Source organism: Psammomys obesus, unplaced genomic scaffold (genome assembly GCF_907164565.1).
Source record: "Psammomys obesus unplaced genomic scaffold, mPsaObe1.curated_primary_1811, whole genome shotgun sequence".
In the NCBI taxonomy this organism is placed as follows: Eukaryota; Metazoa; Chordata; class Mammalia; order Rodentia; family Muridae; genus Psammomys; species Psammomys obesus.
In genome coordinates, this window is record NW_026585895.1 from 56,587,355 (window position 1) to 56,612,226 (window position 24,872).

Consider the following 24,872-nt stretch of genomic DNA (forward strand, 5'->3'; position numbering starts at 1 on the left):
AAAGAAAGAAAGAAAGAAAGAAAGAAAGAAAGAAAGAAAGAAAGAAAGAAAGAAAGAAAGAAAGAGGAAGGAAGGAAGGAAGGAAGGAAGGAAGGAAGGAAGGAAGGAAGGAAGGAAGGAAGGAAGGAAGGAAGGTAGAGAAAGAGAAAGAAAAGAATTTAAGACAATACTTTGTGTAAGTTTACATAAGTTAAAAACCCTAGATTAAATATATTGTTTGGTGTGTACACATGCATAAATGCATAAGATGATTTTACAAAATTCTACCAAATATTTAAAGATTGTACCACAGCACGAAGCAACTCCAATTCTTTTTATGAACTGATAAGTACATTATACAGACTGGCTCGTCATTTGAGAAAAATTCCCCAGTCTACATTCTCTTCCTCAACAATGCCCAACGGTCCAGAAAAATGTCACTACAGTGTTGTTAGCTATCTTGCCTGATGTTCATGTAAAAGGGCATATACCCACCCAGAACAAAACATAATGTAATGTTTTTAACAGAGTGCTGTAGAGAAAAATTTACAGCTGGGAAGGAACAAATTCCATTGGCAGTTATCAGAATCATGTATAGGTGTTTTTGAAAAGTGCCCTAAATTTCAAGAAGGAAAGTATCCAAAACAATTCCTTATGAATAGCTATTTTAACTAGTGCTTGGCAAAAATTATGTTAAACATTTTATACCCTAACATGGTAGTTTGTGACTTGTCAATGTTTTAATTTCTTTTCATATTTTATAAATCTGTGGGGATAAGTTATCATGCAATATGATAATTTTGTGTATATGTGTGTTTCTTTCTTTTTTTCTTTTTTTTTTTAACTATTTTAAAGGAAAAGGATTGGTAGATTTTTTTTTTTTTTTTTTTTTGCCTAACATGTAAAAGGTCCTAGGTTTGATCCCCATACCAGGAAGATAAAATATAATTTTTTAAAAAATGGCCATAATTGAAATGTGATTTTCAGGAACGGTGTATTGAGGTTGAGTATGATGTGACTATATGACATTAATATTCTAACTTTATGATGCTTAAACATGGTATGATGATATCACAGTACACACCTCACTTCAAAGTACCTAGCCAAAAGCTTAAGTAAAGATTATTTAATAGAATCTAACAGCACGTTTCAAAATAAGTATAACTGTCTTATTTGCATAATTATACTAGGTTTTACCCATATGACTTTCATATTTGGTGAGAGAGGAAAGAGTTCCTCAGGGGCCTTGAGGTGGCCCCAGGGTGGCCTCTCTTGCTTAGAGGAACACCACAGGCACCACCAGCCACTGCATGTAACTCTCTTCACAAGCCTTTGTCACTACTGTGGACTATAATGGTCCTGTTGGTCTTGGTGGTAAATGCTCTAAGAAAGTAGCCACTGTCATTCAGGGGGCCATCATCTTGGCCAAAGCTTTCCATTATTCCCTGGGTGGAATTGGTGAAACAAGAGTGGCTATCCCAGGCCAAGTGACAGGCCGCTGTGGCTCTGTGGGTGTGCGTCATCTCTGCTTCAACACACTAGCATCATTTCTGCTCCTCTGTCCAAGAAGCAACTGCTGCTGGTAGTGACGGATATTGATGGCTAATACACACATCTAGGGCAGTGGTTTTCAGCCGTCCTAATGCTGAGACTCCTTAATACAGTTCCTCATGTTGTAGTGAGCCCCGCAACCATACAATTAGTTCATTGTTCCTTCATACTGTAATTTTGCTATTGTTAGGAAATATAACATAAATATCTGATATGCAACCCCAAAGGGGTCACAACCCATAGGTTGACAATTACTAAGCTAGGAAATACACTGACACTTTGATAACATCTCCAACGCTACCTTTAATGACATCTCCAAAACCTATAGCTACTTGACCCCTGACCTCTGGAAAAAGACAATATTCACTGAGTCTCTCTATCAGTGGGAATTCCCCACTGACCATCTTGTGATCACCCACATAAAAGTCTCCATTCACAGGACCCAGGCTCCACCAGTGGCTACCATATAGGATATTTATACCAGAAAAATAAAATGAACTAAGTCTGCAAATAAATAATGACTAACTGAGGTATATTTTAACATTGCATATACAGTTCAAGCTATGAAATCCATTGCTATATATCTTCATATCTAAAAGAAAATATGACCTCTATAAATTCTGAAAAGAGTTAACAAGTTTTAACACTTTTGACAGTCAAAAAAATTGCTAAAATAGGAATTAATGTATACTATAAATGTAAGTTTATACATAGGTTGCAAGCCAGAACCTTTACCTCAGTATTGGCCAAACAAGGAAGGGGTACCCAACAGCCTGGATATTATCAACCAATGCAATCAGATAGATTAAGAACCCTAAAACTTGGAAAAACAAAACAAACATAATCAACATTAAAACTAACACCTGATTTGAGGATTCAGAAACATAGAATAAGTAATGAACATATAATTTTTTTACTCAATAGCCTAGATTTCTTCTTCTAGCAGAAGTAGTTACAGGTATCAGATTAAGCCTAAAAAGGAATACTCAAGAAGGCCAGGCAGAGCACACATCTGCTAGTGAATGCTTATGATCTCAGCACTCAAAGGACAGAGGCCAACATCAGAGCCATACACGAGACCTTGTCTTAGGAAGAAACTAATCCAAGTCAAAGACTAGCAGAAAATACTTATTTGATAAAAGACCTCTGTGAAAATTATAAAAACTGAAGAGATAGTTCAGTGACTACGAGCATTTCCTGCTCTCTCACAGGGCCTGAGTTCAGTAACCAAAAGCCCAATGGCAGTATACAAGCATCTGTAACTCTAGTTTCTGTAGTTTCTCCAGTACACAGTTTCTCTCTCTTCTGTTTCTACTGATACCAGGCATGCACATGATACAAAAGCCAACATGCAGGTAAAACACACACACAAAATAAAAAGATATAAACACATACATATACAAATAAGATATATATATGTATCAATTTAAAAGTAGGTGAAAGACTTGAATAAAAATCTTACCAAAGATGCACAGATATCAAGTAAACATAATTTTAAAAAAATACTCAAAATCATATATCATTAGGCAGTTGCAAAGTTAAACAATCCCTACTAATTTCATTAGAACAATTAAAGTCCAAACCATTGGTAACACAAAATTCTAGTAAAAGATGTAAAGCAACAAGCTTCACTCATCACTAATGAGAACAAAGCAGCACAGCAACACTGAAGACACAGTCTACTACACACAGCTTCACAATCACACCTAGGTGTGCGCTCACAAGCATACATCAACATAAAGCCTGAGCATGTGTGTCTGTTCATAAGTATCAAAACTGAAAGTAACTGAAACATCCTTCAGTTGATGGATGGATAAAGTTCCAGAGAGTTCTTACTTAATGTGTTAAGACATGAACTACCAAGCCACCAAAATGCCTTAAGTGCATAATGATAGTTTGTTTCTTTTTTTTGAACCAACCTGAAAATGTGTATGATGTATGATTCCAAGTGTGTGACATTCTGATAAACCATCTATGGCTTCGAGCATGGACAGGCCAATTGTGAACAAAGTCCCAGTGGGTCCCTGGGCTAAGCCTCAGGCTACTCTAAAGAGAAAGAAGGGGTAGGCTGGGAAGGCAGACTGTGCCAAGAGCAAGTTTTCCTCAGAGGAAGCTCAGAGAAACTGGTGGCTGAGCAGCTAAACGTCACCACCCTGCACTGTTCTGTCTTTCAAAGTATGTGATTGACTGCAAATGTTGTTGTATATCTCATATGGCCTATTTCAGAGCACAGCACTTCCCTGGCCTTCTGCAGGCCCTGCCTTCTCCCTGGAATGTTTTTGTTTTGTTTTGTTCTCATTCTAATGCCTGTCCTAGTGGGGACCACATCTGTCACTTACTGCATGACCCTTTCAGGTTCCACACACATTGAAGCATACAAGGGAAGAAAGGGAGCAAGTCAGACAAGGGTGCAGGGCTTAGGGCAAGCAGGTAGATGACAGCTCTGTCTCACCTACCCACCCCCACCCAGTACCAGCCCTTACCACCTTTTGTGAAGCAACAAAAGATGAAGATTTTATGGTCTTTCTGGCTAATCTATCCACCTTCCACTGTGTTCCTAGCACTCTGACACAAACCCTGTAACAATAAACAGTAACGTGGAAACATTTTTTAGGCGGGTGGGGGGGAGGACAAAGTTATTTAACATTGATCTGCCTCTGGGGCAACAGAAAGCCAAGAGCTGTCAAAGGACAGATACTGATAGCAAAGAACTTTCTCGCCAACTGGCAGAAAATCAGAGAAGCAAGCTGGATTCCCAACCAGTGATAAAGAGCAGCATGAACTGGGGCAGCTGGGCCTGCCACTGGTCACAGGGAGATACTCACTGGGAAGAACAGTGGTCTCCTCGGGAGGGCCTGTCAGTGCCCCTGGGGCTTGTACAGTGGTGCTGGGGTCTGAGGGCTGACTGCCCATCCGGGTGACATTACGCTGGTTGTCTGCATCCTCTGGCTGTTCCTCCACTTTCTGGAGACAGGTGCTGGGCAGCGTGTGTACAGGGCCCACACCTGTGACTGTCACGGCCTCCAGGTCACAGTGAGGTTCCCTGAAACCAGAATGCTCATTAGTCTGCTGCATGTGAAACTTAGTTCCTTATGGCTATCCTTTATACCAGGCAAGTAAATCCTGAGCAGTTTTGATGGTTTCTCTCACCCTACACACTTACAGTATCTAAAGGGAAAGTATGGAGCTGACCCATCTGCTTTGAATGCAACCAGCATTGTACCAACCATATTGTTGGTATGATGGTCTACATGCGCCTCAAAACCCCCTTGGTAAACGAAGCAATTCAGAGCAGTCTATTTCCCTGCTTCTGTTGGTACCACTACCACATTGCCTACACGCACTCCCAAGTCTCCCCTTGGCAAATTCCTGTGGCAACCAGTGTGTACTCAGTGACACCCTAGGAAGGGCCCCCCCACACACACACAGAATTCTATACACAGAGAGTACTCTCTCAGCTAGATTGATTCCTAACAGTGGCCTCCCGCTGTGCCTGATTTGACTTCTGGGAGGCAGTGGGTAAGCACAAAGATGATGGCTTCAGCCTCGACCTCCGATTTCCAGGTCTCCTGAAGAGGCAGAGCCAAAAGCGGTTCAGCAATCTGTTTCTTCATGATAAATTCAGCTAGCACCTTTGCTTGTTTTCCCCTTCCCAACATCATCTCCTTCATTACAATATTCCCTGATTCCTCTCCTAGGTTTTCTGCTCTTCCCAGTTCAGTGAGCTCTAAGGTCTCCAAACTCTCACTCAGTCCTTTGTCCCTCCCTAGGTGTCACTGAGTACACACTGGTTGCCACAAGAATTTACCAAGAGGAGAATTGGGAGCGTGTGTAGGAGGTGTGGTAGTGGTACCAACAGAAGCAGCCTGGCAGTGTCACCGTAAGCCTTTCCCTGTTTGCATAAGGGGTCCTAATACGCCCCTCCCCCTCCTCCTCTCCCCATACCCTGCCTCTTACTTACTTGGGCTGGTGGTTTCGGGTTTCCTTATCCCCTTCCATCCTGTTGCTCTCCTTCTCTGCAGCCTCTCTCTCTGGGGGCTCAAGTGTCTTATGTCTTGCACGGTGCCTGCGTGTGGGCTCCTCATTGTTTTCTGTCTCACGAGGGCCCGTGCGGGGGCCTCGATGTCTTGGGCGTCGCTCGTTCTTGGGTCCAAGCACCGGGGCAGTGCCCTCCTTGCCTGAGTCCTGTGCATGCCGGTGGACACGGTGGCGCCGGGGCTCACGTTCAGTGGCCTCCTCTGGAGAGCCTCGCCGGTGGTGACGCCTGCTGCGCTCACTGCGAGCTTGCAAATCAGCCCCTGCAGCCTCCTTGCTGCGACTTCGACGAGGGCGTGCACGTTCCTCCCGGGGCCCGGTCTCTGTGCTTTCGACCTTTGGACAGTCTGCCCTATCCTGTTCGCCTCCAGCAGGAGCCGTGGCTGAGGTCTTGTCCCTGTCACGGTGCCGGTGGTGCCGGCGTGGCGGATCCCCACTTTCAGTGGCCTCTGTTCCCTCAGGCTTTGACTTGTTCCCAAAGGGGCCCCGCAAGCCTTCCCGACCGGGCTCCACCACTAGGGGTCGGTCCATGTGTGTCTTCATGTCTGGCCTCACATGGCGCGTGCTGGCATAACGCAGGCGCTCTTCAGGGTCCATCTCACTGTACAGAGCCTCACAGCTGGCGCGCAGGTTCTGTAGCCTTAGCTGACTGGCCCGCTGCTCCCACACGGAGCGCGCCTTGGCCGAATTCTGCTGCCTGCTGCGGGGAGACTGTCATGAGTGTCACCTACACTTATCTCTGCCTCACAGGGAAGCCGTAGATGAACACAAGCGATGGAGAGATGTAGGGACAGGAGAGAAATACCCAGGGGAGCCACAGTTCAACTCTTCCTGTCAGTGTCCTTCTGGACAGGCAGACTGACAGCAGCAACAGGCTGGTGACTGGCTCTAGCTGCCACTCTAGCGGGAGGACAATGGCCCAGAATCTGAAGGCTGTGGGGATGCCAGGTGCCAGCATGAGCAGGTAAACAGAATTTCAAGGCAGATAGATGGACAGCTAGCCAGGAAGGCAAAATGGGAAGGGAAGACCATGTTGCAAATGGAAAAGAACTGAGGGAGGCACTCCTGCTTCCTCCCTTGGGAGCTAGCCCAGGAGGGGCTAGACAAATGGACATTTCTCTAGAGACACTTACCCATGGTACCTTCCAAGGGAGCATGTGGCTCTGTCATGAGCAAATAGAATCCCTGCTGCATTTTTGAAGCAGTCAGCAGCCCTTAGGAAAGAGCCATTATTTATTTGGCTCAACCAATTACCAGGAGCTGAAGTCAGGTCTGGAGCTGAGGAAACCCTGTTTCACGGCCACCAATGCTCTCTTCTCTTGTGGCTCTGCGGGGAACCTCTCACTTCACTGAGAAGAGAGCCATGCACACCCTTGAAATCCTCCAGCACCAGGAGAGCAGTCTACCCAGTCCTCACTCTACAATAAAGGGCCTCATCTTCATTCAAATGTCATTGGCCCAGACATCTGTTCCCACATCTGAAACAGGGAGCCATTGTCATTCTGGGTTCTTTACTGAATAAAATCACTCAAAAAAGGTGGCCCCAGCCCCAGCTCTGCCAAATAGAAACCTCACCTGAGGCTACAGCCTCATCCTTCAATCTCTGGAGGCTTCTGGATAAACTTGGCATTGTCTGTGGTATCACTAACAATGTCATACCCACCTCAAAGAGCTTTTGGAAGCACCTCAAAGGCAGGTGCTTCTCCTGTGCCCATTTCATAAGAATGGACACTGAGCCTAGAAAGAGGACAAGACCTACTCAGGGTCCTTTGCTAGTCACTGGTAGAGTTAGGTTCACATGAATACAGGACAGAAGGGAATAGCTGCCTGAAGAACACACGAGCTCTCAGTCAGACCCCATCTGCCTTAAAATACAGGTGCAAACTGTGCCCGAGGGAACAACACAGTAATTGGAATAGAACCAGTCAAAGTGCAAGGATAGCAAAGCTTATCCTTTGTCTAGTGTGAAGAGCTAGTACTGGGTAAGAATGAAAGCCAAAAGACAACAGAATCTATACCTCCTCCCCTGGGAGCTCAGTTGAGGCTAAGAGGGTAGCAAGAAGCATCTGCTGGTAAGGCCCTCAGCTGTTACTTGTCCTTGCTGAGGTGTCAAACTATGCTATCACTACACCAAGAAGGCCCACAGACCCATAGAGCTTCCTTGGCCCTGGTAGGGCTCATCTTTGTACATGGCAAAAAAAAATGGAAGAGGGACTAAACATATGCGCCCTTCTTCAAGAATCCTGGGAGGGTTGATGTCTGCTCACTACTTTGGTACTATTAATCAGGCCAATATACCAAGACCAGACCTGGATTCTGAGTGCTCTAATCAGCAGAGAGGTGGCTGACTCAAATGAGTCTTTGGGCTAGGGCCAGTATCACAGTTCTCTGTTGGGAGATATGGGCAATAAAGATAATAGGCCTGAAGCTCCAGCTCTATGGGTTCACTCAGCCCTAGCCTTGCCCCAGGTATGACTTTCTCTCAGGAACCACCTAAGTACAGAAAGGAGCCAGGTTGCCATGGGGATGAAGGGCATCACTGGGCTTACAGAAGTTTCTCAAAATATAGAATAAAATATCAACTAGTTGGACCATCCTCTGGCTGCTATAGCCCCTAGCCCATTGCTCTGAGACCTTTATCACCAGACTGTTTTTATTGGCCCACAAACCGTGGGGCTACTCCCAGAACAGATTCCCCGGATCTCATTCTTCACATTTGAGCCATTCTTCTCCTGTCCTTGGCACTCTCTAAAGCTTTTTTCCCTTTAACCTCTGCCCATTTCAGCTAGCACAAACATCTCACTCTATTCCTCTTTACCAACTTCACAAGTAATTCAAAATCCTCTCTTGAAAGGCAAACTGCTCACTGATCTATATTGCTGTATAGCTGGCAACACTCCTCAGGCAGAATCCACATTTAACAGGGCTCTCTAAAGAGCCAATGGGGAGGAACTGCTCTCATGATGTACTGGTCCCACTTTATAGATGCTATACAGCATACTGGGAAGGTGAGAGGCTCTCAAGGCACTGTGGACTACTCAAGGCTCAGAAAGAAATCTAAAGAGTCTGTGGTCCTGCTGTGAGGTCTCTGGGCAAAGCTGGCCTGTCATTTGTTGCTACTGAGGCATCCTCAGTATGTAATACTTCTGTCATTTGGACCACTGAAGTCCCAGAAGGCTTTCTCCCCCTATCAGGCATCAGGGTCCAACATGCAGCAGCATCTCATGATTGAGAGAAGACAGATTGCCTGTGCTATGGTCAAAGAGGCACACAAAGCAGGCACAAGACACAGAGGGTACCTTGGCTACCCATGCAGAGGGCCCAACTACAAACATTCCTTCTTGAGCACATGGAGCCACTGGCAGAAGACAGTGGCACTTCTCCTGGGAGCTTGGATGGAGCCAGGAGGAAAATAAGGGACCCTTGCTTACAATGCCTGGCCTTATCTTTAATGGAAGCGCCAAGAGCACATCTCCCAGGAAGAGCTACTCGGGCCAACTAGCCAGCCCAGTATATTCTGCTACCTACCTCACTTTCTTTCCAGTGAGAACCCAGTCCCCATTCCTCTCCTAGGCCCTCAGTTCCTACCCTGGGGTTTTTAGTATTTCCTGACCTATAAATTCTATAGCAGCTTTGTTCCTGCTAAACAAGGGCTGCCTCAGAATAACTGATACATTCTCCCCAAAGTAAGGAGGGATTAGGAGGAACCAAGAAATGTCCCCAAGAACCCTTTCTGCCATCCCTGTTCTAGGGCTCATAAGAACCACAGAAGAGCTGAGTCCACAGAGCTCCACCCTATCCAAGAAACAGATATATACAAGGCACTAGAGTGACTGCACACAGACAAGCAGATGAAAGGACAGAGACCAGAAGGGAAAGGAGGGCCAAGCTCAGAAATATCTGGGCCTGTGAGTAGGGCTTGGGGACAACAGGGAACATGCCCACCATTCCCACAGAAGGCTGGGCTGGTACTGCCCATGAAGCAAATGACTTTAGGGAAAGCAGTTAGGAGTGGAGGGGGTGTATGCACATAGTTATGGAGCCACAGATGGAGAATCATAGCAGAACCACTCACGGTGAGGTTACGCTGGAGACAGATGAGCTGCGAGATACAGTACCTCGAGTTTGCTTTACAAAACTGCACATGCAAGAAACAAAACATAAATAGGAGTGAGAAAACCAGAGAGAACGTTCTGAGACACAAGTGACACTTGAGTACCACATGAGTGCAGGTGCAGGCCACAGTGCACATCTGGCAGAAGGCTAGAGAAGCATCCACCAGACAGGCACTAGCCAAGACCAGCACTAAAGAGAAGTTGAGAGCCAATTCCATATGTGCAGAAAAAGTGAGGCTAAAGTGAACCAGAAAATCCTACATGGCTGGAAGACAAGACACAGTTCTCTCAGAGATCATCCCTCACCACAGCTTGGCCCACACTGCCCTAAGAAGGAGTGGTCTGGGAAGAGTTATGGCAATTCCAGCATGCCCAGAGACCCAGCAGCCTGACCTGAAGGCCTTGGATGAATACCCTAACCTGTAGGCTGTCCATGTCCCGCCACCTCCCCCGACACCTCCCCCATAAGTAGCTGTTCTCTGCTCCCAGACCCTCAGTTCCCAGACTCAAGTCCTATGGCTTCCAGGACACAAAGACCCCTACAGGAAACAATCAGGCTGTGTCACCAACACACATTCCATGTGGCTATTGTAGCCATTTCCAAGTGATGTCCAGAGGTTTTCCCAAAAATAACAGAGATAACAACAATCTCTTTACAGTCCTTTCCTTTTACAATGGCTTCAGGGGACATCCAGGAATATTTCCAGTGCCCCCTTGTAAAGGCCAAGATCTTTGCACACTCTAAACTCAAACAGTTCTTCGTCATACAGCCCCAGTGTGAACAGGCATGTAAGCATATCACAATGCTGCTGAGAGAGTGGCTGTGAGTGTAAGATTAGGAGTATGATTTCATGAGCTCATGAGTGTGAACACAGGGCTTGGCAGTGTGAGATTTTGAGTGTGTAAGATTGTGAGTGGGAGATTATAAGCATGTGTGAATGTTTTAAGAACATGTGATACTGTCAATGTGAGACAATGTAAGACTTGAGTGAGATTCTCTGTGTGTGCCTAGAAGACTAGGCAAGAATGATGTGCTGCAGAGAGAAGCAGGAAGAGGCTTAGTAGCCTCTTCCTTCTAGAAACATGAGGAGCTTCTGCAGGGCTACAGGAGTACACCTCATCCCAGCAATTCTGGAATCATCTGTCATCTACAGAATACAGAAGGTCTCATCATACATACTGAAGGTCCTTCAGCAGCCACATAGCACCGAGAGCTTCTCCCCATGCTGATACAAGACACAGCTGTAAGAAAAACTGCCAAAACAAGAGGTTCATTACAACCACATTCTTCCCAGTCTGGCAGCAAACCACATGGGAGAACTCACATACAGTTCCTGGGTCCCCAGAGGTCTTATCATGAGTGGCAAGAACTACCAGCAGCACCCCCACGCTCAGCACCATGCACATGGGAAAGGCCTCACCAGGGTGGCTGACTCCCCAGAATCTCTACTCAAACCAGAATGATTAACATACAACCGTACACATCCCATTCTTGGGGATGCACCACATCTACAACAGTGTCTCTAAACAGGGACCGTGAGGGAAGGAGCATTAAGGCAGTTTCTTCTGGGCTGTGCCAAGGACTCTAAACTCTCTTCTCTAGGCATCAGTCTAGACAAGAACACCTCCAGGAATGGAAGCCCTAAAGGCAGCAGGAGCTGCTCTTTTCTAGGAGCAGCAGAGAATAAGTACTAAAAAAGAACATCACTTCATACCACAGGTCTACATGAAGCAGGAAGCCGATTATGCCAAACACTTACCTGCCATTCTCTCTACAAAAGACCACCACCAGTTCACAGAGCCCACATAAAGGAAATGAGCAAGGATGCCTGCCAGGGCTATTCAACCTTAGGATAAAGTTATTGAATTAAACTGGCCAACTAAACAACTGAACTGGCCAGACAGTGAAACAACAGGATAGAACACTGAGCCATCTAAACAACAAATGCCATGCCCTAAGCCTGACTGGCTTTTAGCATTGGTCCCTATGGGCTGCAGCCATTCCGGCTGACAACCCCCCAGGCCAAATGTTTTCTGCCAGGCTTGGAGACAAGTCCTCTGAAAATACTATCTGGTGACCTTTGGGAAGGAGCAGAACCACTTTGGGTTCACACATACACACACATGCACTCAATCACTACATCAATATCCACAATCAACCAATTCCAACACATAATTTAATAGTACAGGCATAAGTCACCACAAGGGGCCGAGTCAAAGCCATGTGCCCAGTCTATGAAAAGTATGTGGCGGGTGAGTGCAGCTTCAGTGCTAGCAGATAAGCTTCTCCCGAGAGTCACCTATGGCCAGGCCATGTGCCCAACTTTCCTGACTCCTAAACAGTAACTTCCCCCACAGTCCCTAACCCTCTATAAACTTCCCTATACATGAGAGCCAGCTGGATGGCAGGGAGACCAGATCTTCCTACAAAGGAGATCTGCCTTACCAAGTGCTTGCAGAGACATTTTTGGACGTGGCTGGGATGCCACTAGAACCTTTTATCTTACAAAGTACATCTCTGGAAAATTGTGTGTAAGATCTACATGCTGACTCCTCAATACCCTGAGGGCTTTGCCAAGATAGGAGCACTAGGGCCACCCAGACACCATCCTGTAAATCAGAGACCCAGGTAACCCTGTCTAGCATGAAGGCCACACCCTCGCACTCTGTCTACCTTCAGGCTGGGAAAACCACAAATTATGCTCAACCAAGCCCTTTTCTCAGGCTCCTTTCAAGATGATTCGAGGGGACAGCTATGTCTTTGCCAGCCCTAGGCAGGGCAGAGGTTCTGAGGAAGACATGGGCTCTGCTGCTACCCAAAGCCACCCAACTATCCCACTCCCAGGAGCCTTACGCAGCAATAGAGATATTGGCAGCAGACATGGGGCTGACTTCAGCAACTTCTTTGGCCTTCTGTAGAGCAAGCTTCTGATTGGCTGCTTCTTCCATCTCCTCTTCATCCTGTTTGAACAACAAAACTGTCTTCCCAAGTCAAAAATTGACTGGCTGCCACTCTGAGGCTATCAGTTCTTCTCTCTAATGCCTCTATCCTCTTCTTCCCTCCAGACACCGGGGCAGACATCCACGTCCTGGGTGGACAGAGTCCCTTGTGACCCAGGATGAGTTGTCTTCAACATTCTTCAATGCCTCCCCTCCTGAATCTGTGGCCAGCAGCATTGGTATCTGGACTTCCTGCATCAGTGTTGTCTAGTTTGTGTCATCTCCAGCATGTTCACAAGTTAATGACCCTGTATCTGTGCTTTGTAGCCAGAAAGCCACTACCAGATTTTTACTTTTTACCTCAGGTTCATCACAGAAAATCTGTCTTTTTTTCCATCACCCTATCTTTCTAGGAGCTCTTGAACCACTTAAACAAAGGTAGCCTACCTCACAAGGCTGGGAATAAGGTCAAACTCTTCCCTATTCCTACTAGGTCCAGATGCAACCTTTGAGTTTCTCTGCCTGAACCAATCAGATCCCATGAAGCCACACATGGCTATTTGCCATTGCAATAGAACCTGTATGTGTGCAGTTACCTACCTAGGAAGAGACAAACCCTCTGGACTTGACCCCATGTCACTATGCAAAACCAACAAGCTATGCTCTAAAACTCTGGATCAGTACCACTGCTGAGTCCATGACCCAAGAAGAAAGACCTCCATGCTGTCCATTTGAACTACTGGGCTCCCCCATGATTTCTTAAAACCCCAAAGCCTAGACCTACCTAGGTTAACTCCCCTGAAAGCTAGCCCTCCTAAAATACACCTGCATCTTGAAGAACACAAAAATGACAAAAACTAAACTGCCAGTCAATGCCCAGATAATTTCAATACAAAGCCACTGTTAAGAGAGCAACTGTGACCTGCCATAACTTTTTGTCTTGATGTTGACTTTGCCACAGGCCTAGGAACATTAGAGTCAGCAACAATGGATGATAATCTCTGAAATCATAAGGCAAAATGAAATTTTCTACCTATTTATCCTGCTCTAGTTTTTTGTCACAGCAATGAAAGCTAGTTGGCAAAGGATGGAATAGGCCTTCCCATCTAGAACTCCTGCCTAATTGAGGCAGTGTCATGTGGCCAGAGAGATAGGCCTCCATTGGTCTCAATTCCCAAGGCAGGAGGATTTCTGTATAGGATCCACCGTAGAGAGTTGTGTATATAAGCAGGTCCCTGAAGACATTGCCTCCTCACCCACATGAGAACTTGGAGAGGCTAGGACTCAAGTGTACTCCTTCACAGGAGTTAATATGGCTTGTATTCCAAATTCACATATTCTCAGAAACACTAACACCAAAGACAGCTCTGGAAATACATCAGTTCCCCTAGCTACGATCCCAGCCAGGAATCTGACCACACCTGGATGGCAATACTCAGCACTGGCCATACTGATGACAACAACAAGCAAGCTGGTAGCATTTCTGAATCCTCAGGAGCCAGAGATCAGAGCAAAAGAGAAGCCCAGGACATCATGCTAAATGGAAGCCAAAGGAAGCTCATGGCCACTATACTGCATAGCTATGCTCTCTCCAAAGCATCTAAACCTGCCCCCTCAGGCCCAGGATGAGCAAAACACTTGCTAAGGTCAGACTTGGGAGATGTGCACAGGTGCCAACCTGAGCACCAGTGAACACACAGCATGTCACCCCTTACGGCGACATGGTACATGCATGCATATAGAACATTTGTGATGTACATGGTAGCAGCCTTCATACTGGAGCCAGAACTTGAATCAAAATGTAAGCTTAAGGCCAACAGCAGGCAGCCTAGCTACACAGCAGGTAGCAGGACACAGGACTGAGGGTTGCTAAATAGGGGGTTGTGGCTTCTAGAGGGAAACCAGAGAGAGAGATCCGTGTATAATCATGTCCCCCACTGGGCTTGAATATAAGAAATGAATATTGAATTGTCCCTGCTGGGCACTGCCTAGAGCAGGCGCTATCCTGCTGTGATGCAGACATGCATAGAAAGAATCACCACTGCTCCTCTGGTTCCAGCCAAGCCAAACATCTGAGGGCAGCACCATAGGTGTCCCCTTGCTGCCCTTTCCCTGGGGCTCACTCACACATCTTGTCTTGCTCTTATCACATAGCTACTATCTCAGCATGCATGAGGAGCCTGCACTCCTGTGACATAGGTGGCCTATTAGCATGTACCTCCTGTGCGCCAATACTCTACCCTGATGGCCCTTCTTTCTCCCAAAGCCACAGCTTCTCTGGGAGCCTGTCCACATATATACGTACCTTTATGATCATGTCCCTCCTTGCTTCTGTGGCAATCCTATGTGCCCAGAGCCCAGATTAATGTCTCTCTGCTCATGAGCTTCCCCTGGAGAAAAGTCACAAGGACCCTGACCCCGAAGCTGGTCTTCCTCAGGGCTCTATAACTTCATCCAGAGTGAGCTTACTGAGTCTCAGACCTTCTAACCCTTCCAGGCAGCAGCTGGCATTTTACATACCTTGGTCAACTCCTGGGCATTGGCAAGGTTGTCCACAGCAATGGCAAGGAAAACATTCAGTAGGGTGTCTGGTTGGGTCCAGCTAAGGAAGGCAGCCCTCTGCTCTACACACTGTCTCATATTATCATTATGGTTGCTCATGAAAGACAGAAATGTCCATATAACCAAGTCTCCAGCCTCTCTCCCCTGAAACCATCAGCCTGTTCTAGGGCCTGGTGTACCCAGGTGTACAAGCCCCTCCCCCACATCCTCTTTTCTCACCAGCTGAATTGCACCTCTACAGTTTCTCATGGCTCAACCTTCTCTTAACACACACACACACACACACACACACACACACACACACACACATAGGAAGAGAGAGAGGGACTGGGAGAAAGAGAGTGAGAGAGATTTTTTCTCATCCACAATCTCTGGGGATAATGCTGTAGAAGCAAAGATTAAAGGTCATGTTTAATCAGTTTGCCTTCACCTCCTTCAGAGGATACACCCTGCCTTCCTTTATCCCCAGCTCTTCTCTGATACCATGTGCAGGAGAAGCCTTGAAACAAGCACACCTGCCTTCACAGGCCCCACCCCTCTTGGGCTCTGACTGAACCTATCCAACCAACAGACAAATCCAACTATGACCAGCACTTTCTGGGCCCCAGTTCCTCCCTGTCTTGCAAGTTCTCTTATTTTTACTTTCTGTTTCATTCTGAATTCCCTAATGCAATCCCCTGAGTAACACTGGAAATGAGAGGGTGTTACACAAATGGTCTGAGTGCCCAACCTTACACTCCACCCTGAACTGACTCCCTGCAACTCTATGGTGAAGTGTTGCCACCACCTTTAGGGACAAGGAAGCCACAGTTACACAGTGTATATGGCTGTTTGAATGAGAATGGCCCTCACAGGCTCAGAGATTTGAATGTTTGGTCACCAGAGAGGGGCACTATTTGAAAGGATTAGGAGGTGTGGCCTTGTTAGAGAAAATGTGTTACTGGGGGTGGCCTTTGAGTTTTCAGAAGCCTACTCCAGGCCCGGAGCCTCTCCCTACTGCCTTCAGACCAGATGTAGGCTCTTAGCTACTTCTCTAGCACCCTGTTAGCCTACATGCTGCCACTGCAGCACCGCCATGTCATTATGCCATGATGGCAATGGACTAAATCTTCGAAATTGTAAGCCAGCCCCAATTAAATGCTTTCTTTCATAAGAGTTGCTGTGGTCACAGTGTCTCCATGCAACAGAATAGTCACTAAAATAGGATGAGCTACCTGAACTAGGTCCCTGGATCTCAGCAGAACCTGGTTATTCTGTCACTGCCATTCCCATAAGTTTCTTCCCACATGGGAAAAGACCTATTACTGATTATGGCATGCACTGCTATTGCTCACCTCTCATATAGGTTTACCTCTCATATAGGTTACTCTTCTGAGTTGTCTCAAAATTTGGAATTAACCTTGGTACTGCTAGCAAACTGGCCAGTGCATGCCCTGGCATTAATTGATTAATTAATTAAATGTCCTTTACCCTGATAATCCAAAATGTTGCAGACCCTATTTCATAGCCCCTGGGAGAAGGCTTTCCTCAGGGCCCAGTACTTACAGCCTCTTTCACCCTAGGTCTGGGGACTCACTGTTGCCAGGCAGTGCCATTCTCCCCATTGCCCTGGTCTATACCAGGCAAGCAACAACTGTGCAGCCATAACCAGCCTCTGTACAACCAGAGTTTCTGGCTGGGGTTCATGGCTCAGGGCATTGTTCCAGCCGAGCCTGCTTAGGGCTGCAGCAGCACCACAAAGGATATCTCTAAGCACTATATACCCTATGAACTAACCCTCCTACATACACCCAGAGGTTTTTCCACGCCCAAAGCAGAGCTAAGGGTAGCAATCGTCTGTGTATCCTGCCAGAGGGAAATACAAGCTCATCAGAAACCCCCCTAATTAAACATGAAGAGAGACACTTGGTAGCTGATAGGCCTGGCCTAAGTGTCAGTGTTTAACTGTTGTGATGGCAATTCTTGGTTGTCACCTTTACTACACCTGGAATCAACTAAAACCCAATTACAGAGGGCATGCCTATGAGGGATTTTTGCTTAATTTCAAAGAAGAAGATCCATTCCTAATCCTGATCTGTGAGGTACGAAGACACACCTTTAATCTAGATCATTTGAGTTGGGAAAACCTCTAATCTGGACCATACCTTCTGCTAGAAGCCTGTACAAAGACATGGAAGAAGGAAGCTTTTGCTTTTTGCCTCCTTGCTCTTCTCTTGTTAGTAAGTCCATTGCTTCACTAGCATTGGAGCCTACTTCTTTGGGATTCCAGCATCTACTGAAGACCAGCTGAGACATCCAGCCTTATGGACTAAATAACTACTAGGTTCTTGAACATCCTGCTCATAGACAGCTACTGTTGGATTAGCTGGACCAGCTAGACCACAGCCTGTAAGTCATCCTAATAAATCTCATACACACACACACACACACACACACACACATATACATATGTACATATATTTTTTTCATTCTATAAATTCTGTTACTCTAGAGAACCCTAACTGCTGTGGAAAATTGTATAGTGGCTTTGATCCAGCATGAAGCTAACACTGCAGTTCCCTTCCCCCTCTGAAACCAGAGCTGTATAAGAACCACCTTTGCAGAGGTAGCTGTACAACAATTCACAGATATTTGGCTCCATCTTACAATGTGTTTCTGGGCTCCACAATCTTCTACCACTTTCTCTAAATGAGATTCCTAGACCAGCATATCAGACTCTGCTTGTGAATCTGTTATAATACACATTCTCAGACCCTAAACCAGAGCTATTAGTTAAGGCTGAGACCCCCACCACCCCTCAAAGGCCAAATACCCAGCTGCATTCCACAAAAAAACCACTAACCTTAACCCTCCTGAGGCTGCATTTCCTGCCTCACCTGCATTCAAACCACATTCACACCTGTTTCTTCCACCTCTCACTCTGGCAGGCATAAGTCATGTGGATTCTTCTTGGCCCCATTTTTCTCCCCATGCTCTCCCTGGGCTGCTGCTGCTGGGTCTGCCTTGGTTCAGAGGGTAGATAGCCCACTCTCCCCTGCCTCTCTCTGGCCTGAAGCAAAGGTCAGAGTCAAGCTCTATAAATTTCTATTTCCAGCAGGGGAGGTTTTTTAAAAGTCCTGTGCCAAAATTTACTCAAACTTAACAGGGTAGAAAGCCTCTTTCCCTACCCATTCCATATCCATATCTTCTTGCAAGGACTCCAAGGCTACTCAAAGTGTTTCCTGAGCCCCTGGTAGCCTCAACTTCTAGATGCTCCTTCCCTATACGGTGCCTCCACACTCGGTGCTCTGGCATCCTGGGGATGTACATCATCCACATTCTGAGGAACTGCTTGCATACCCCAGCCCTTCTGGGGTACTCTACTCTTTAGAATTTTATCTTTACATATGCCTTACCACCATGAGATGGCCACAGGAAGAATCTGAATACAAACTACTGCACTTAGCCCCAAGAAGGATACAGTTTCCAAACAACGTTAGGACGATGAAGTAAAAGGAAGAAAACATGCCTTTGCTGACTCCACCTTGTGACTCAATCCCATGATACATCACAGCATTCCAGTCCTCTCCTGTCAGGATCTAAAAGAAGAAAAATTAATATAGAGCCTATCAGTACCACACCCGAGGGTACACAGCACACATGCACAAACGTTCATGTACACACAAACATAGACTTGAATCAGGGCTTATATACATCATTGGGCAGTGTGGCCATGTACACATGTTTAGATTACAGGAATTCCAAAGTCCAGGCAACAGGAAATGGTCCAGGCACAGGAAGGTGAAGCCATCTGGGGCCACCCTGACCACACTAGTGTTTCACTGAGAACAGCAAGAGTCAGAGAAGGGAACAAGCTGCTCAAAGCCACATGATGGAACCTCAGCCTTTGACTCTCCAGGTTCCAACCATCTTTAGCCATATAGTTTCACCCTCACAGACTAAATGCAATTTTTGCCCTTCAGCAAACCATCATCTCTACTTTTATTTTTTTAAACATATTTAAGTAGCATTGACAGTTCTGGTCTAGGAGCCTGAAGAACTCACTTGCCCCAAGGGTCATGGGCTCTCTCCCTGCACTGCCCTCCTTTCCATCCTTTATTCTGATCAGATATTTATTTGATCATTTTAAAGTATGACTTTTTACATAAGTTTCTAATCCATCTGGAACCCTGTGTAGTACGGGTATCCTGTTTTTCTCAGGAGAGTCTATTTTTCCGTGCATTGAATCCCGCAGCCTTCGCCACTGAATCATATTTCTCAGATAGCCGATTTTCTATCCGTGGAAAGCATGTCCCAAAGCGCCACATTTTACTCTTCAGCATTGTATCTTTCCACATGTCATGCCACCATCATGACTAGGGCCACCCAGAGAGTCCTGAGACTTGTTACAACAGGTAACTCCCTCCAAGTCCTGGTCACTCTTGGGTATTTTCCATCCACATCATGGCTGTTACTGTTGAACCCAAATTGGCAGCTGAAACAGGCAGGGCCCCAGGAGTCACCCCACCATCCCAGGGCTTACTTTCTGGTCCATATGCTGCTTGACTTGCACTGTTCCTGTGACCATGGTGTCAAAACACACTGATGCTGTGGAAAACCTTTTTTCCTCTGCAATGTCTTGCTTCTGCTAACTAGTACCTGCTCCTTGAGGATGATATAAAACTCAACTTACAGCTAATGGGTTCAGGACAGAAAGCAGAAAGACAGTGTCCAACTCTTTTCTTCTTAATCCAAATTTTGTAATTACTGTTTACTCATTTAAAAAATGTATGTGTCATCTAAGTTTTCAAATCTATTGGCTAAAGCTCCCATAAAATATACAGGGATTTCAAAACAACAACAACAACAAAAAAAAAAAAACCTTTTTTCTAAATTATTAATCCTATTAAAGTATATAACTTGTTTACTTTTAGATTTTGATCCTTGTATTTAAGATTATAAATTTCATACTGGAAAGATGGCTCAGCAGTTTAGAACACTTGTTGCTCTTGCAGAGGATCCAAGTTCAATTCCTAGCATCCACACGGCAGTTCACAACTATCTGTCAGATCCCCTGGAACTCCGAAGCCATCTTTCTAACCTCTGATTATGCAACATTTTAAACAGAAAACAAATTGTAGTACTCATATATCTATCAAGCAGGCTAAGAAATTAAGCACCCATGGCTGGAGAGACGGTAGTTAAAGGTCTGGAATTCAGTTCTCAGCACCCACAGCAGCAGCTCACAACTGCCTATAACTCCAATTCCAGGAGATCCAATCCCTTCTTCTGGTCTTTGGGACATTTACACTCACACATACCCACATAAAAAAATAACTTAAAATAAAATGTAAGTTTTAAAAATAAAGATAAGCATCTAAATGAGGCTGAAGTCTCTTGCTGGGACTCACCAGCACCCCACTACCAATTTCCTGACTTTAGTGTTTATCATTTCATGCAAACTTTTATACAGTATCCAATATTATATAACAATATCAAATTCCCCTGATACTTATTTGTTGTGCTCAAAATTACTTTTGTGAGTTGTATCCATGCTGACACATTTACCTCCAGGTCAGCTGTTTTCCCTAGATGATGAGCATCCAGCCTTGCCATTACAGATGTTGCTGAGCCCTCTCACACACATCAGTACACCTGAGCTGCACGCATCTAGCACAGGACTCGCTGATACATGGGTTTCATAGGATGCTAGGAAATCACTGTTCAGCATGATTTTAACCACCCACCATCAGGACGCGGAGAAGAGAGTCCATGGCTTCTCTAAACTCTGATGTAATTTTGGCTACAATGAGAGGTGGGGAGGATGGTAACTGTAGGTTTAATTTGCATCTCTCTGGATGATGTAATCAGGATGTAGTCAGTAGGACTGACCACAGTTTCACTGGCTTATTTACTAGTTTCTTTACCAGTCTTTCCTTTCTTCTGCTGCTGCTCTGTATTTTAGACTTCTCCTACTACAGTACCTTTTCTTTTTGATCTATAAGTGTTTTCAATAAATTCTAGAAACTAATCCTTTGTTATTTGTTGACACTAGAAAGATCTCCCTGGCTCTGGAATTTTCAACGTTATATTAATGGTTTCTTTCAACGGACCAAATTGGTTGATTATTGCCTTTGTGCTGTGTGTTTGTACTGGTTTTGTACTGTATTTGTACTACCAGTGGATGATATAGTCAGTGGTTTTTGTTCTGTTTTTTTTTTTGTGTGTGTTGTCGTTGTTTATACTGAAAACAACATTTTCTTTAACGCCTTCCCTACCTTTTAGTTAATAACATGGCACTTATGTGTGCTCTAAATTTTTTTTTTTTGGTCATACTAGGTATAATGTAGAAATCCTGATTGTGTTTATGATTAGTGTGTGAGAAAGCGGGGGGTGGAGTGGGTACCCCCACATTGCACTGTATGTGCAGAGGCCAGAGTGCTTAGTTCTTTCCTTCTAACTTCATGTGAGTTCTGGGAGTTGGACTTGGGTTGTCAGGATTGCATAGCAAGTGCTCTTACCCAACAAGCCATGTCACCAGCCCAGTTTCATGTTCTTCTGGATGACTAACCAGCTTATCCCACCATATATGCAATGGCAGTACCTATATTTTATTTTTAATGAATATTTTCCTTTCTTGTCAATTCTTAAAAAATCCTGAATTTTTTTTTCTTATTCTACTGCACCAAGGCTAATGACACTGGTATGGCCTGCTGAACTTCATACTGTCTCTTTACCCTGCCAGATGTACTTTGTCTCCTGTCCAAATACCTCTTCCTTAACTTGTAAACATTATGAGTACATTCAAGGACTTCCTAACATTAAGTTGTCTTATAGTCTAAGAAAATTTCGAGGAATTTATAAAGACAATTTTTCTCTTGTTCCTTATTATTTTATGATTCTGCTCTACCATTTTGGGGGAGGAGGAAGGGTGCTTCTTGCTACATAGCTCAGGTTTGCCTCAAACTTACAAATCCTCGTGTCTCATCTTCCTGAGTGCTAGAATTGGACATATGAGCAATCACACAGAGTTTATGAAAAACAGTTTAAGTATATCTGTATTTGACTTATAAAGGATTTTTTCTTCTGGGTGTTTTCGCCTCTGTGATCATGACATACATTTTTCTTTTCTTGTATTATCCTCATTTAGTATTTCATATCAATGATATTTTAAGCTCATAAAATAAGTAAGGAAATTACATATTCTCTGTAGTCCACATAAAATTGAAATAACCTTTAAATATTTAGGAGAATTAATTAATAAAGCTGTCTTAACTTATGGCCTTTGGTCTGACGTGGCCCTGACCTTCTATTTCTTCTTCAGTGTACTTTTTTTCCTTAGTGGCCATCTGAAGTACTTCTAGCAGCCCCTGGGCAGTCTGTGGGCCTGGAGAGATGGCTCAGAAGTTAAGAGCACTGGCTGCTCTTCTAGTGGTCCTAGATTCAATTCCCAGCAACCACATGGTAGCTAACAACCATTTCTAATAAGATCGGATGCCCTCTTCTGCCGTGCATGAAGACAACATGCTCATATACATAAAACAAAAAATAAATATTTTAAAAAATGTTCTGGTCCTCCCTAATGCTGAATCACAGTTCTAGGCTCTGAGACTGTACCCCAATATTCCAAAGTTACTTTCCATGACCTTCTGGTATCTGTCAGTTATGGCATCAGCCATCAGAAGAGCTCTTTTGATATAAAATGCTACTCTAGGACCGTCTCAGGGTGTGCTTTTCTTCACTGTAGTGTGTCTCAGTCTATACTCCACTCAGCCTCTGGGAACACGTTCTCTGAGTCTGCCTAGAACTCACCACTTCTCCATCTTTTTACTCATTTCCTTTGGTGGAAATTTTCTGGACCTAAACTCAGGCTCAGTGCATGCTAGGCAAAATCTCTACCACTCAGCTGCACCCCAGCCCCAGCCTCTCTGACCTCCAAGCCCGGCACATCCAGTATACCAATTATCTTGTCCCCATGCTACAGTCAGCAGGTGTCTCGCTCTTCCAAACTGCCTGCCACCATCCCTTGGATGGTGTCCAGAGTGCAGTCTGCCTATACTTTTAACTTGAATTGCTATAACTTTCGTTCCTAGGATTTCTACTTGGTTCTTATTCTTTGACTTAGGTGCTTTTCCTCAACTTGGGGGTTTCTTCCTTTGTTCCTTAGCTCAGAGTCACCTGCACTTCTGTACTTGCTCTGTATTCACTTTTCTTTGAAAGCAGTCTCACCTCCCAACTTTGGATGCTAACCCCTTCTAGGGTATCAGTATTTCACAGTATTTAATTTGCAGGCCGCCATGAGAAAATTAGGGGTTTCTTCCTTCTTTGCACCCTCCCACCCATACTTTCATCATAGTCCAGAGGCAAGGTCTCCCTTCGTAGATCTTAACACTCCAGTCCAAGATGTCCTATTAAGGAGAGGACAGCCTGCCCACACTTCTTGTCTCCAACATACTTGCTGCAGACTTTAGATACGGTTCTCCCAATTTCCCTTCCTTGGTACCTGGGCACCGTAGACCTACAAACCATAGGAAGAAACAATCCTTCTCATCATGAGCATCTACTCCCCAAACAGACACAATGTACTCTGCAAGAACCCAGGCTGTAGCAAACTCTTCTGTCTCCAGAGGCTGACAGACCTCATCCTACACTAAAGGCTCAAACTTGGAAAGCCGCTGATCTGTTAGCAAGCTAAAATATTTGTGAAATAAAGGGAGTCCATGGAATAAGGACAGGTGACCTTGCAGAACCCAAGAATGGGCACAGATATAAATCCTAGGACCAAGTTATTCTCTTGGATCAGCAGCTGGAAATATGCCCTCCCTCTGGGAGGAGGAACAAAGGCTCTTCCATATAAGTGGGCTCAGCTCTGCCTCTTCAGGGGCTAAGACCTGAGCTAATCTCCATCCAGCCTGTCAGTCTGCAACAGTTATCATGACAGGTCAACAGCTATCCTGTCCTGTCTACTCTCAAACAAGGTATCCAAGCAAGAATCATGAAACAGATCTACTGGATACTACACGAACAGCGAGCCCAGTTCTGGCAGCATTAGAAGGCTAATATCAAGGGAGACAGTATCCAACCAAAAGTACCCAAAACAAAACTGTCCAAGAGAGGGGCTGATCACTTAAGGCCCCCATCAAACAAACAATGAGCCAACAGCCACAGCTTTCCAGGAGGCATTGGTAGGTACATATCCTAGAATGAAAAGAGAGTAGTGGGCTATTGGGCCTGGGACCCTACAGGAGAAGTTCAGGAAGAGCTCTGGATTTTCTCTGAGGATAGAAAACAACTGGTTTCGGGCCTTAGAGTTAATAAATTAATGAAATGACACAGACAACCCAAGGAGCTTCACCTGCCCTACCACCACCACCCTCAGAGTAGCAACCCAGTTTCCCTTGGACCTGCCAAAGCTTTTTTGCTGTGTTGTGTTGTGTTTAAACATGTAACTTCACTTTTTCCTCACTCCTAGGAGAGACTGAGAACCAAGGAGAGTACAAGAACCCTCACCTGGAAGACAGTGAGGATGGCAGCTGGGAAGGTATCAAAATTGGTGGTTGGAGTCTCATCTTGAAAGTTGAACCTGAGAAAAAAAGAGAAGTCTTAAGTCCCATCAGGAGCAGCCTGGGGACCAGTTCCTTGACATCAGCATGCTCATTACCAGTGCTCTCAGCATTCTCAGACCCATTGGAGAACCTTCAGGAAGGAGGC

At 45.2% G+C, this 24,872-nt stretch overlaps 1 protein-coding gene and 1 non-coding gene across 2 annotated transcripts in view; one reads left to right on the forward strand and one right to left on the reverse strand.

Moving 5' to 3' along the window:
- The window catches only part of Cacna1b (calcium voltage-gated channel subunit alpha1 B), a 159,361-nt gene that overhangs the window by 67,867 nt on the left and 66,622 nt on the right, over positions 1-24,872 (reverse strand). Inside the window, exons 15-20 of the mRNA XM_055599901.1 lie at positions 24,672-24,744; positions 18,643-18,760; positions 15,141-15,208; positions 12,535-12,641; positions 5,492-6,265; positions 4,356-4,573 (exon numbers count right to left, since the gene is read on the reverse strand). Coding sequence (XP_055455876.1) covers positions 4,356-4,573; positions 5,492-6,265; positions 12,535-12,641; positions 15,141-15,208; positions 18,643-18,760; positions 24,672-24,744 — 1,358 coding nt within the window. The remainder of the gene's footprint in view (positions 1-4,355; positions 4,574-5,491; positions 6,266-12,534; positions 12,642-15,140; positions 15,209-18,642; positions 18,761-24,671; positions 24,745-24,872) is intronic.
- On the forward strand, positions 1,143-1,274 carry LOC129671829 (small nucleolar RNA SNORA64/SNORA10 family). Its single transcript, XR_008719417.1, has one exon. It is a non-coding gene; the product is annotated as a small nucleolar RNA SNORA64/SNORA10 family (small nucleolar RNA).